The sequence below is a fragment of the Cottoperca gobio genome, unplaced genomic scaffold (assembly GCF_900634415.1).
Source record: "Cottoperca gobio unplaced genomic scaffold, fCotGob3.1 fCotGob3_333arrow_ctg1, whole genome shotgun sequence".
NCBI classification, from domain to species: domain Eukaryota; kingdom Metazoa; phylum Chordata; class Actinopteri; order Perciformes; family Bovichtidae; genus Cottoperca; species Cottoperca gobio.
In genome coordinates this window covers 46175-58674 of record NW_021166939.1, presented here as the reverse complement: position 1 = coordinate 58674, position 12500 = coordinate 46175, and the positions used below count along the sequence as shown (strand labels likewise).

General features: G+C 43.4%; 1 protein-coding gene across 2 annotated transcripts in view; it reads left to right on the top strand.

Moving 5' to 3' along the window:
- Nucleotides 1–9025: 9025 nt before the first annotated feature.
- Nucleotides 9026–12500, top strand: part of ormdl2 (ORMDL sphingolipid biosynthesis regulator 2) — a 5811-nt gene continuing 2336 nt past the window's right edge. The window contains exons 1-2 of one of the 2 annotated variants that reach the window (XM_029427566.1): nucleotides 9026–9175; nucleotides 10258–10431. In XM_029427566.1, coding sequence (XP_029283426.1) covers nucleotides 10258–10431 — 174 coding nt within the window. In that variant the 5' untranslated portion in view covers nucleotides 9026–9175. Of the gene's footprint in view, nucleotides 9296–10257; nucleotides 10432–12500 lie in introns of both variants that reach the window. The other variant, XM_029427567.1, reaches the window with a different exon arrangement.

Sequence of the window (12500 nt, the reverse complement as noted above, 5' to 3'; positions counted from 1 at the left end):
GACAGTAAAGTGATATTATACTCGATAAATGTACTTTACTAATCATCAGGGCTCTTCAACGTCTTTCAGGCCAAGGACCCCCACACAGGTGTAGGTGGTGCAGGGACCCCCTGTTGAAGACCTAAGTATCTAATAGTGGAATGAAGCAGATTGATATTGAGAACATGCTGACATGTTTCCACAGAGACACTAAAGTAGTTTCTTCCCTTTTTCTCCCGAACATGATGTAATCTATGAGCTCATGTTGCGGTTTCTTTCATGCATCAATAATAATTTGCTCCCCGACATGAACTCACCTGTTGTATGAGTATAAAGACGCAGCGCAGGACTCCCATCACTCACAGCAGCAGGACTCCCATCACTCACAGCAGCAGGACTCCCCCCCGGACACATCTCACTGGAAACATTAAAACACAACATGGACTTCAGTTTCTTCGCTTCGGTGCTGTCGCTCTGTGTGGCGGCGACATGCTGCGCTCCGACGGGACTCCCTCTGCGGGGAGACGCGTGCGGGGACGTGCGGCGCAGCTCCCTGGAGCTCAATCACATCGCCAGACATGTGTCCAGAGATGTAAGACTTTTTATTATTTACACTTATTATGAATGCAAGATACACCCACGATATAGGACATCACGTTTCCATGCAGCATGTGTCGGTCTCTCAAATCATGTTTTGTATGTTTTATGTTTACACAGTTGGAAGTTATTCTTACCACTAATATATTAGTTATATTTTAAATGAAGAAGTGCTGACTGGGCATATTTAAGTCTTAATAATACTTTATTTATTCAAGTGACTTTAATTCATTCTTAACATTTTATAGTTATAATTTTTAGTCTTGCAAAATCTATTTTTTGTTCATATTTCTTTAATTGTGTGGTTATTTAATCTAGTGACTTTTATTTTATGTTTAACATTTTATTTTCTTGCAAAAATATCTCTTGTTTTTATTGTTATTTAATCTTTAAAACATTTTCTTTAAATCTTTTATAATAATATTTATTGTCTATTTTATTTGGTATATTTGTATATGTCTGCTGTTTAAAAGTGGCTCATTGTATGACAGGTGCTTTATAAATAAAGTTGAGTTAAATACTTACACACTATCTGCATCATTAGGAATATTGACTGTGCTGTATAAAGATATAGATATCCTCATTATACATTTCTATAATGTGACTTTGTTTACAAATGTTTTGCAGGCACGAAATGGAGTTCACGAGAACCTTGTGATAAACACCAACAGCACGTTTGCTTGGATGGAAGCGAAGGACATGTGCGACCCTGAGACCCTGAAACACAAACCTGCGGTGAGCAACACATCACATTATATATTATTATTATATATATATACCAACTTATAGTGTCGTAGAAACTAATGGATATACAATTACTTTTCTATTTTACTAAATTATTATTAATATTATACACAGCTGTTAAAAACAATGTACTTTATTTGTAGTGCACGTTTATTAATGTCACAAAGTGCAAAATACAATTAAACAATAATTATATAATACAATACAATAACATTGCAATGAAATAAAATAAAGAATAAAGTCTTAAGAATGATTTAATGGTGTTATTATTATTTATGATGCATTTTATTATTTTATGGACTTTAGAAAAGAATTCACTCAATGTGGTGTTAGTATGACGTCTGATACACATGTATTACTATATATATTTTTAATTCTTATATTGATTCAAGAACATCCTTCAGGATTAAAGTGGTGATTTCTAAACCTCCCTCTTCCTCTGTCCCTCCTCAGACGTGTCTTGGGAAGATCCTGGACGTCCTCACAAGCTACACGTCTACAGTGAAGAGGATGTCTGGATTCAAACACTGCTCACAGTTTGTCAGCAAAGTGCAGCCGGCGATGCTCAAGCTGCACGAAGACATGAGGGAATGTGTGAAGTCGAGAGTGGGGGTGAACGTGCAGCAGGTAAACTCCCTCGCCTGGAATAAATGTCCCATAAAAAGTCCAACAACCTGTGGAAGAGACGGGTTTATTCTTATGTATCTGAGTCAGGCCGTGCAGCCTTTATGAGATGATTTGTGGTGGCCTAGTGGTCTAGTGGTACGCCTTCCAAACTAAACACTAGAAGGTCGGGAATTCAACACCAGGCTGCCACCAGTGTACCCCTGAGCAAGGCACTTAACCTGAGCTGCTCCAGGAGACTGTCCCTGTACTTACTTCACTGTAGGTCTCTCTGGATCAGAGCGTCTGCTCAATGACCTGTGATGTAATGTAATCATTTGACAAATGTTTCTTCTGGTTCTGCAGAAGGTCCACCTCAGTGCAGAGGAGATGAAGCCCGTTGAGCACTGGAGGCAGGATCCAATGTGCATCTACACTTTGGACAGACTCTTCTCCTTCTCCATCCTCACCGCCCGAGTCTTCGCCGTCGGGGACCCGGCTCGCCACTTGGCGGGCTCGGCTCACAGCTGCATGTGAAAGTGTTGCCGCAGCTGAGAGTCGTACAAGAACCCTTTATGTGATCACATTGATCTAACATCTGTCGTACAGCCTTCAGCGCTGATATCTGCAAAAGTGTTTCCACTCTTGTCTCTATGTTCACATGGACATGTATTTCCAATGGAATTATTATCTCACATATTTATTCTAATCATATTTATTGTGCTTATTTATTGATATTTATTGAAATCAGTTGTGCAGAATAAATAAAATATTCATAGCAAACAATGTCTTTCATCATCATTTGTGTTCATTATGTCACAGTATTGTTTAGTTCCTTCCACTGACAGATGAAGTGTAAAGTTACTTGCACTTTCTGTGAATGAATTTCCAAAAAACAACTCCCCAGACAAATATGCTGAGTCGAGGAGGAAGCTGTGCTTTCCTAAAACACTCCTGCTACTCCCCGGAGATCCACATCTCCCTGCATACTTCCTCCCAGTCACTGCGTCTATTATAGTGTAGTGTAGAGTTTCCTCACACACTCTGATGATGCAATGTGTTAGTAGTAACTCAATGCAAAAAAGGATGGTGTCACTTTTAAAAGGGGAAGAGGAAGCAGCAGTGAGCTCAGCATAAAGCTACCGGATTACTCAACAAGGAAGTTTGTTCTCCGAGTGACTTAATATGCAGAATTCATTCAAGCTCTGATCCCGTCTGTTTCTGCAGGTGGAGCGTCAGCATATCAAATACCAACTTATTTATCCAGCACTGTAACAACAGACTCACTGAAGAGCTTTACAAGAAAAGTGAGAGAATAATGATAATAAGAAGATCCTTTATTAACAAGTACATTAAAAAAGCAAGAAGATAATAAGAAGACAGATTCACATTGTTGCAGAGAGGAAATATTGATATTGTTTTGCACAAACAAAAGGTTTCTCTCCTCACCTGCTGCACCTCTGGATTGTTCCACTCACTCCACCTCACCGGCCAGCTACACCCACCTCCTCAGCTCACCTTGACTCCAGCTGCATCTCATCTCAAATCCAGCCTCACCTGCTCACCCGCTCTTTGTACTGAGACTCAGGCCAGACGTTCCAGCACTTCAGTCCTGCCTTCTGCCTTCTGCCTTCTGCCTTTTACCTTTGCCTTCTACCTTCTACCTTCTGCCTTCAGCCTTCTACCTTCAGCCTTCTGCCTTCTGCCTTCAACCTTCTGCCTTCTACCTTCTACCTTCTGCCTTCAGCCTTCTACCTTCAGCCTTCTGCCTTCTGCCTTCAGCCTTCTGCCTTCTGCCTTCTACCTTCAGCCTTCTGCCTTCAGCCTTCTGCCTTCTGCCTTCTACCTTCAGCCTTCTGCCTTCTGCCTTCTACCTTCAGCCTTCAGCCTTCTGCCTTCTGCCTTCTGCCTTCAGCCTTCTGCCTTCTGCCTTCTGCCTTCAGCCTTCTGCCTTCTACCTTCAGCCTTCTGCCTTCTGCCTTCTGCCTTCTGCCTTCAGCCTTCTGCCTTCAGCCTTCTACCTTCTGCCTTCTACCTTCAGCCTTCTACCTTCTACCTTCTACCTTCTACCTTCTGCCTTCTACCTTCTACCTTCTGCCTTCTACCTTCAGCCTTCTGCCTTCTGCCTTCAGCCTTCTACCTTCTACCTTCTGCCTTCTGCCTTCTGCCTTCAGCCTTCTGCCTTCTACCTTCAGCCTTCTGCCTTCTGCCTTCTGCCTTCTGCCTTCAGCCTTCTGCCTTCAGCCTTCTACCTTCTGCCTTCTACCTTCTACCTTCAGCCTTCTACCTTCTACCTTCTACCTTCTACCTTTTACCTTCTACCTTCTGCCTTCTACCTTTTACCTTCTGCCTTCTACCTTCAGCCTTCTACCTTCTACCTTCTGCCTTCTACCTTCTGCCTTCTACCTTCAGCCTTCTACCTTCTGCCTTCTGCCTTCTACCTTCTACCTTCAGCCTTCTGCCTTCTACCTTTTACCTTCTGCCTTCTACCTTCTGCCTTCTGCCTTCTACCTTCTGCCTTCTGCCTTCAGCCTTCTACCTTCTGCCTTCTACCTTCAGCCTTCTACCTTCTACCTTCTACCTTTTACCTTCAGCCTTCTACCTTCTGCCTTCTACCTTCAGCCTTCTACCTTCTACCTTTTACCTTCTGCCTTCTACCTTCAGCCTTCTACCTTCTACCTTCTGCCTTCTACCTTCAGCCTTCTGCCTTCTACCTTTTACCTTCTGCCTTCTACCTTCTGCCTTCTGCCTTCTGCCTTCTGCCTTCTACCTTCTGCCTTCAGCCTTCTGCCTTCAGCGTTCTACCTTCAGCCTTCTGCCTTCTGCCTTCTACCTTCTGCCTTCTACCTTCAGCCTTCTGCCTTCAGCCTTCTGCCTTCTACCTTCAGCCTTCAGCCTTCAGCCTTCTGCCTTCTGCCTTCTGCCTTCAGCTGCCTTCTGCCTTCTGCCTTCTGCCTTCTACCTTCTGCCTTCAGCCTTCTGCCTTCTACCTTCTGCCTTCTGCCTTCTGCCTTCAGCCTTCAGCCTTCTACCTTCTGCCTTCTACCTTCAGCCTTCTACCTTCTACCTTCTACCTTCTACCTTCTGCCTTCTACCTTCTACCTTCTGCCTTCTACCTTCAGCCTTCTGCCTTCTGCCTTCAGCCTTCTACCTTCTACCTTCTGCCTTCTGCCTTCAGCCTTCTACCTTCAGCCTTCTGCCTTCTGCCTTCTGCCTTCTGCCTTCAGCCTTCAGCCTTCTACCTTCTGCCTTCTACCTTCTACCTTCAGCCTTCTACCTTCTACCTTCTACCTTCTACCTTTTACCTTCTACCTTCTGCCTTCTACCTTTTACCTTCTGCCTTCTACCTTCAGCCTTCTACCTTCTACCTTCTGCCTTCTACCTTCTGCCTTCTACCTTCAGCCTTCTACCTTCTGCCTTCTGCCTTCTACCTTCTACCTTCAGCCTTCTGCCTTCTACCTTTTACCTTCTGCCTTCTACCTTCTGCCTTCTGCCTTCTACCTTCTGCCTTCTGCCTTCAGCCTTCTACCTTCTGCCTTCTACCTTCAGCCTTCTACCTTCTACCTTCTACCTTTTACCTTCAGCCTTCTACCTTCTGCCTTCTACCTTCAGCCTTCTACCTTCTACCTTTTACCTTCTGCCTTCTACCTTCAGCCTTCTACCTTCTACCTTCTGCCTTCTACCTTCAGCCTTCTACCTTTTACCTTCTGCCTTCTACCTTCTGCCTTCTGCCTTCTGCCTTCTGCCTTCTACCTTCTGCCTTCAGCCTTCTGCCTTCAGCGTTCTACCTTCAGCCTTCTGCCTTCTGCCTTCTACCTTCTGCCTTCTACCTTCAGCCTTCTGCCTTCAGCCTTCTGCCTTCTACCTTCAGCCTTCAGCCTTCAGCCTTCTGCCTTCTGCCTTCTGCCTTCAGCCTTCTGCCTTCTGCCTTCTGCCTTCTACCTTCTGCCTTCAGCCTTCTGCCTTCTACCTTCAGCCTTCTGCCTTCTACCTTTTACCTTCTGCCTTCTACCTTCTGCCTTCTACCTTCTGCCTTCTACCTTTTACCTTCTGCCTTCTACCTTCAGCCTTCTACCTTCTACCTTCTGCCTTCTACCTTCTACCTTCAGCTTCTGCCTTCTACCTTCTACCTTTTACCTTCTACCTTCTGCCTTCTGCCTTCTACCTTCTGCCTTCTGCCTTCTACCTTCTGCCTTCTACCTTCAGCCTTCTACCTTCTACCTTCTACCTTTTACCTTCAGCCTTCTACCTTCTGCCTTCTACCTTCAGCCTTCTACCTTCTACCTTCTACCTTTTACCTTCTGCCTTCTACCTTCAGCCTTCTACCTTCTACCTTCTGCCTTCTACCTTCTACCTTCAGCCTTCTGCCTTCTACCTTCTACCTTTTACCTTCTGCCTTCTACCTTCTGCCTTCTGCCTTCTGCCTTCTACCTTCTGCCTTCAGCCTTCTACCTTCAGCCTTCTACCTTCTACTTTCTACCTTCTACCTTCTACCTTCATCCTTCTACCGTCTGCCTTCTGCCTTCTGCCTTCTACCTTCAGGCTTCTGCCTTCTGCCTTCTACCTTCAGCCTTCTACCTTCTACCTTCATCCTTCTACCGTCTGCCTTCTGCCTTCTGCCTTCTGCCTTCTACCTTCAGGCTTCTACCTTCTGCCTTCTACCTTCAGGCTTCTACCTTCAGCCTTCTACCTTCAGCCTTCTGCCTTCTGTCTTCTACCTTCTACCTTTTAACTTCTGCCTTCAACCTTCAGCCTTCCACCTTCTACCTTCAGCCTTCTACCTTCTACCTTTTACCTTCTACCTTCATCCTTCTACCGTCTGCCTTCTGCCTTCTACCTTCAGGCTTCTGCCTTCTGCCTTCTACCTTCAGCCTTCTACCTTCTACCTTCATCCTTCTACCGTCTGCCTTCTGCCTTCTGCCTTCTACCTTCAGGCTTCTACCTTCTGCCTTCTACCTTCAGGCTTCTACCTTCAGCCTTCTGCCTTCTGTCTTCTACCTTCTACCTTTTACCTTCTGCCTTCTACCTTCTGCCTTCTACCTTCAGCCTTCTACCTTCTACCTTTTACCTTCTGCCTTCTACCTTTTACCTTTTACCTTCAGCCTTCTACCTTCTACCTTTTACCTTCAGCCTTCTACCTTCTACCTTTTACCTTCTACCTTCAGCCTTCTACCTTCTACCTTTTACCTTCTGCCTTCTGCCTTCTACCTTCAGCCTTCTACCTTCTACCTTTTACCTTTTACCTTCTGCCTTCTACCTTCTGCCTTCTACCTTCAGCCTTCTACCTTCTACCTTTTACCTTTTACCTTCTGCCTTCTACCTTCTACCTTTTACCTTCTGCCTTCTACCTTCAGCCTTCTACCTTCTACCTTCTACCTTCAGCCTTCTACCTTCTACCTTTACCTTTTACCTTCAGCCTTCTACCTTCAGCCTTCTACCTTCTACCTTTTACCTTCTGCCTTCAGCCTTCTGCCTTCTACCTTTTACCTTCTGCCTTCTACCTTCAGCCTTCTACCTTCTACCTTCTACCTTCTACCTTCTACCTTCAGCCTTCAGCCTTCTACCTTCTACCTTCTACCTTTTACCTTCTGCCTTCTACCTTCAGCCTTCTACCTTCTACCTTCAGCCTTCTACCTTCTACTTTATACCTTCTACCTTTTACCTTCAGCCTTCTGCCTTCTATGTATTTATATATTTATATTTATATATTTGTATATTTGTATATATTTATATATATTTATATATTTATATATGTTTATATATTTGTAGACTTATATATTTATATATATTTATATATATTTATAGACTTATATATTTATATATATTTATATATGTTTATATATTTGTAGACTTATAGATTTATCGACTTATATAATTATATATATTTATAGACTTATAGGTTTAGATATATTTATATATTTATATTTATATTTATATATTTATATATTTATAGACTTGTATATTTATATATATTTATATATTTATAGACTTATAGATTTATAGACTTGTATATTTATATATATTTATATATTTATAGACTTATAGATTTATATATTTATAGACTTATATAATTATATATATTTATATATTTATAGACTTATAGATTTATATATATTTATATATTTATATGTATTTATATATTTATATATATTTATATATTTATATTTATATATTTATATATATTTATATATTTATATTTATATATTTATATATATTTATAGACTTATAGATTTATAGATTTATAGATTTTTGTTTCGTAATAAATTGAGTCATTTATGAAGGTTTAAAGTTTAATTTCAGGACATTTCTAAACCATGATTTGGTCGTTATTTGTATTTGATAGGTTTTGTCTAATTACACTGCACCTGAAGTGTTCAGATCCTTTACTGCAGTAAAAGTATTAAAACCATCTAATACTCCACTACAAGTTAAAGTCCTGCATTCAAAACCTTAAAGTTAAATTGTATAATATGCCATGAAAATATAACAGTAAGCATTAGTATCAGAAAAGGTATTGATTTATTTTATTATATTTTGTTATGGTGATATATATATATATATATATATATATATATATATATATATATATATATATATATATATATATTTATATAATATATAAAGATAAGTCCAGTTAAAAAGCATCCTGGTATATTTATATTATGGTGGACCTGAAATAAAAGTCCAGATATAAAAAACTATTTCTGTATTATATTGTAACAACATAAATTATAATCATGTACTTTTTACTGGACTATATTTATTTGATTAATTTAGTTACTTTGCATTGTTATACAGTAAATGAAACCGCATTAAACATTAAAATGCATCTTACATGTTACTGCATCAATAATACTAATCTAATATTACAATATATAATCATGTAATAACTAAAGAGGCCATGTGGCTGCATAGTGGGTCCTTTTCTCTTACAGACTGATTATTAATGAAGTAATATTTTATATTTTATATTAATGCCTGTTCCTTGTAATAACGTGTGTTTACAGTTTCAGGGGAATTAACAGTAATGTCATATTAAAACTATTGCTCACATGTTCTGGGGGATGCGGGGAATGTCTTGCAGGCCAGCTCCCCGCCCCCCTCACCTGTTGACCTGCCGCTGACGATGACAGGACTCCGGCTGGAGTTTTGACAGATGCCCGCTGCTGCAGAGGAACCAGTCCAAACCTAACGAAGGCGGGGTTAAAGAAAAAACAAGGAATTTCCTGGTGAGCTACGACAACACAGGAAGGTAAAGTTTGCTCCGTTGAAATATAAAGTTTTAAACCCAGAAAAGCCTCTCTGGCGAGGCTCGGTTGTCTCCAGGTTACAGAAGATTAACCGCCTCGGTGTTGACCTGTAGTCTGCAGCCGTGAGTTACATCCTGGTTAACTTTGAGCTAACGTTAGCATGTCAACCTGTAGATAGCAGAGCAACTGTTAGCTTAGCGTGCCAACATAATGTCATCTAAAAGAGAAATATCAGGCTGAAAGTGAGATAAGTTGGTCTTTGTGTGGACGATAACTGTTGTGTTCTCGTACAATATTGAAGAATGAAACGTTGTTGCTGCTTTATTTGAGTTTTTCGCGCCGGTCCGTGTGAATGTTTCGGCTACATGTAGCTCAGGGATGCGCTGGAGTCCTGCGAGAGGGAGCACTTGTTTTAATGACCAGGACACATCAGCTCAGGGATGCGCTGGAGTCCTGCGAGAGGGAGCACTTGTTTTAATGACCAGGACACATCAGCTCAGGGATGCGCTGGAGTCCTGCGAGAGGGAGCACTTGTTTTAATGACCAGGACACATCAGCTCAGGGATGCGCTGGAGTCCTGCGAGAGGGAGCACTTGTTTTAATGACCAGGACACATCAGCTCAGGGATGCGCTGGAGTCCTGCGAGAGGGAGCACTTGTTTTAATGACCAGGACACATCAGCTCAGGGATGCGCTGGAGTCCTGCGAGAGGGAGCACTTGTTTTAATGACCAGGACACATCAGACGGGCGGAGATTTCCCAACAAAGTTGATTCGATTTATTTTATTTTACTTTTTTAGATAAATCGTTTACACAATCAAACAGAAACATTCACAAGGTCCCAAACCTCAGGATATTAAATGTACAATATATATATATAACTATATTTTATACTTTGTAATTATTATTCTTTATTAAACAAAGACCCTGCATTAAAGACATTAATTAATGCAGGTTGGACAGGTAAACATTTACATTTACACCTTTACATATTCTCTCTCACACAAACACATTGACATGAATCTCAAGTCAAAAGGGGAAGAACGCTTGTTTTCCTCACCCTGAGCTCTCACATGTCTCTGAAGATGAACGTGGGCGTCGCTCACAGCGAGGTGAACCCCAACACGCGGGTGATGAACAGCAGAGGGATCTGGCTCACGTACCTGCTGCTGACCGTCGTGCTGCACATCGTCCTGCTCAGCATCCCGTTCTTCACCGTGCCGCTCGTCTGGACTCTCACCAACGTCATCCACAACCTGGTCAGTCCTCCATCACACACCTGACACGTTCTCCATCACACACCTGGTCAGTCCTCCATCACACACCTGACACGTTCTCCATCACACACCTGGTCAGTCCTCCATCACACACCTGACACGTCCTCCATCACACACCTGACGCGTCCTCCATCACACATCTGGTCAGTCCTCCATCACACACCTGGTCAGTCCTCCATCACACACCTGACACGTCCTCCATCACACACCTGACACGTCCTCCATCACACACCTGACACGTCCTCCATCACACACCTGGTCAGTCCTCCATCACACACCTGACACGTCCTCCATCACACACCTGACACGTCCTCCATCACACACCTGACACGTCCTCCATCACACACCTGGTCAGTCCTCCATCACACACCTGACACGTCCTCCATCACACACCTGGTCAGTCCTCCATCACACACCTGACACGTTCTCCATCACACACCTGGTCAGTCCTCCATCACACACCTGACACGTTCTCCATCACACACCTGGTCAGTCCTCCATCACACACCTGACACGTCCTCCATCACACACCTGACGCGTCCTCCATCACACATCTGGTCAGTCCTCCATCACACACCTGGTCAGTCCTCCATCACACACCTGACACGTCCTCCATCACACACCTGACACGTCCTCCATCACACACCTGACACGTCCTCCATCACACACCTGACGCGTCCTCCATCACACATCTGGTCAGTCCTCCATCACACACCTGGTCAGTCCTCCATCACACACCTGACACGTCCTCCATCACACACCTGACACGTCCTCCATCACACACCTGACACGTCCTCCATCACACACCTGACACGTCCTCCATCACACACCTGGTCAGTCCTCCATCACACACCTGACACGTCCTCCATCACACACCTGACACGTCCTCCATCACACACCTGACACGTCCTCCATCACACACCTGGTCAGTCCTCCATCACACACCTGACACGTCCTCCATCACACACCTGGTCAGTCCTCCATCACACACCTGACACGTTCTCCATCACACACCTGGTCAGTCCTCCATCACACACCTGACACGTTCTCCATCACACACCTGGTCAGTCCTCCATCACACACCTGACACGTCCTCCATCACACACCTGACGCGTCCTCCATCACACATCTGGTCAGTCCTCCATCACACACCCGGTCAGTCCTCCATCACACACCTGACACGTCCTCCATCACACACCTGACACGTCCTCCATCACACACCTGACACGTCCTCCATCACACACCTGGTCAGTCCTCCATCACACACCTGACACGTCCTCCATCACACACCTGACACGTCCTCCATCACACATCTGGTCAGTCCTCCATCACACACCTGACACGTCCTCCATCACACACCTGGTCAGTCCTCCATCACACACCTGACACGTCGTCCATCACTCACCTGACACAACCTCCATCACACACCTGACACGTCCTCCATCACACACCTGGTCAGTCCTCCATCACACACCTGGTCAGTCCTCCATCACACACCTGACACGTCCTCCATCACACACCTGGTCAGTCCTCCATCACACACCTGGTCAGTCCTCCATCACACACCTGGTCAGTCCTCCATCACACACCTGACACGTCGTCCATCACTCACCTGACACGTCGTCCATCACTCACCTGACACGTCCTCCATCACTCACCTGACACGTTCTCCATCACACACCTGACACGTCCTCCATCACTCACCTGACACTTTGGTTTTTAGGGACGGGATCTAACATCCTGTGTATTCAAAGCTAACAAGCGACGGCTGATGTTAAAGGAATAGTTCAACACAACGTTAAATATATAAAGAAGTTAAAGTATGAAGCTGCAGCCAACAGATGCTTAGCTTAGCTTAGCTTAGCTTAGCACAAAGACAGGACATTCTACACAAAGTAAATAACTATTACGTTATTCCAACAACATATTTGGCTCTTACAGCAAATAAGCATATTTACCAAAAGGTCAAACTATTTCTTTAAATAGTCAAGTATTTAAAAAATGATAAAATCCTTATTGATATGAACATGTACAGTAAAATGAATTGTGAT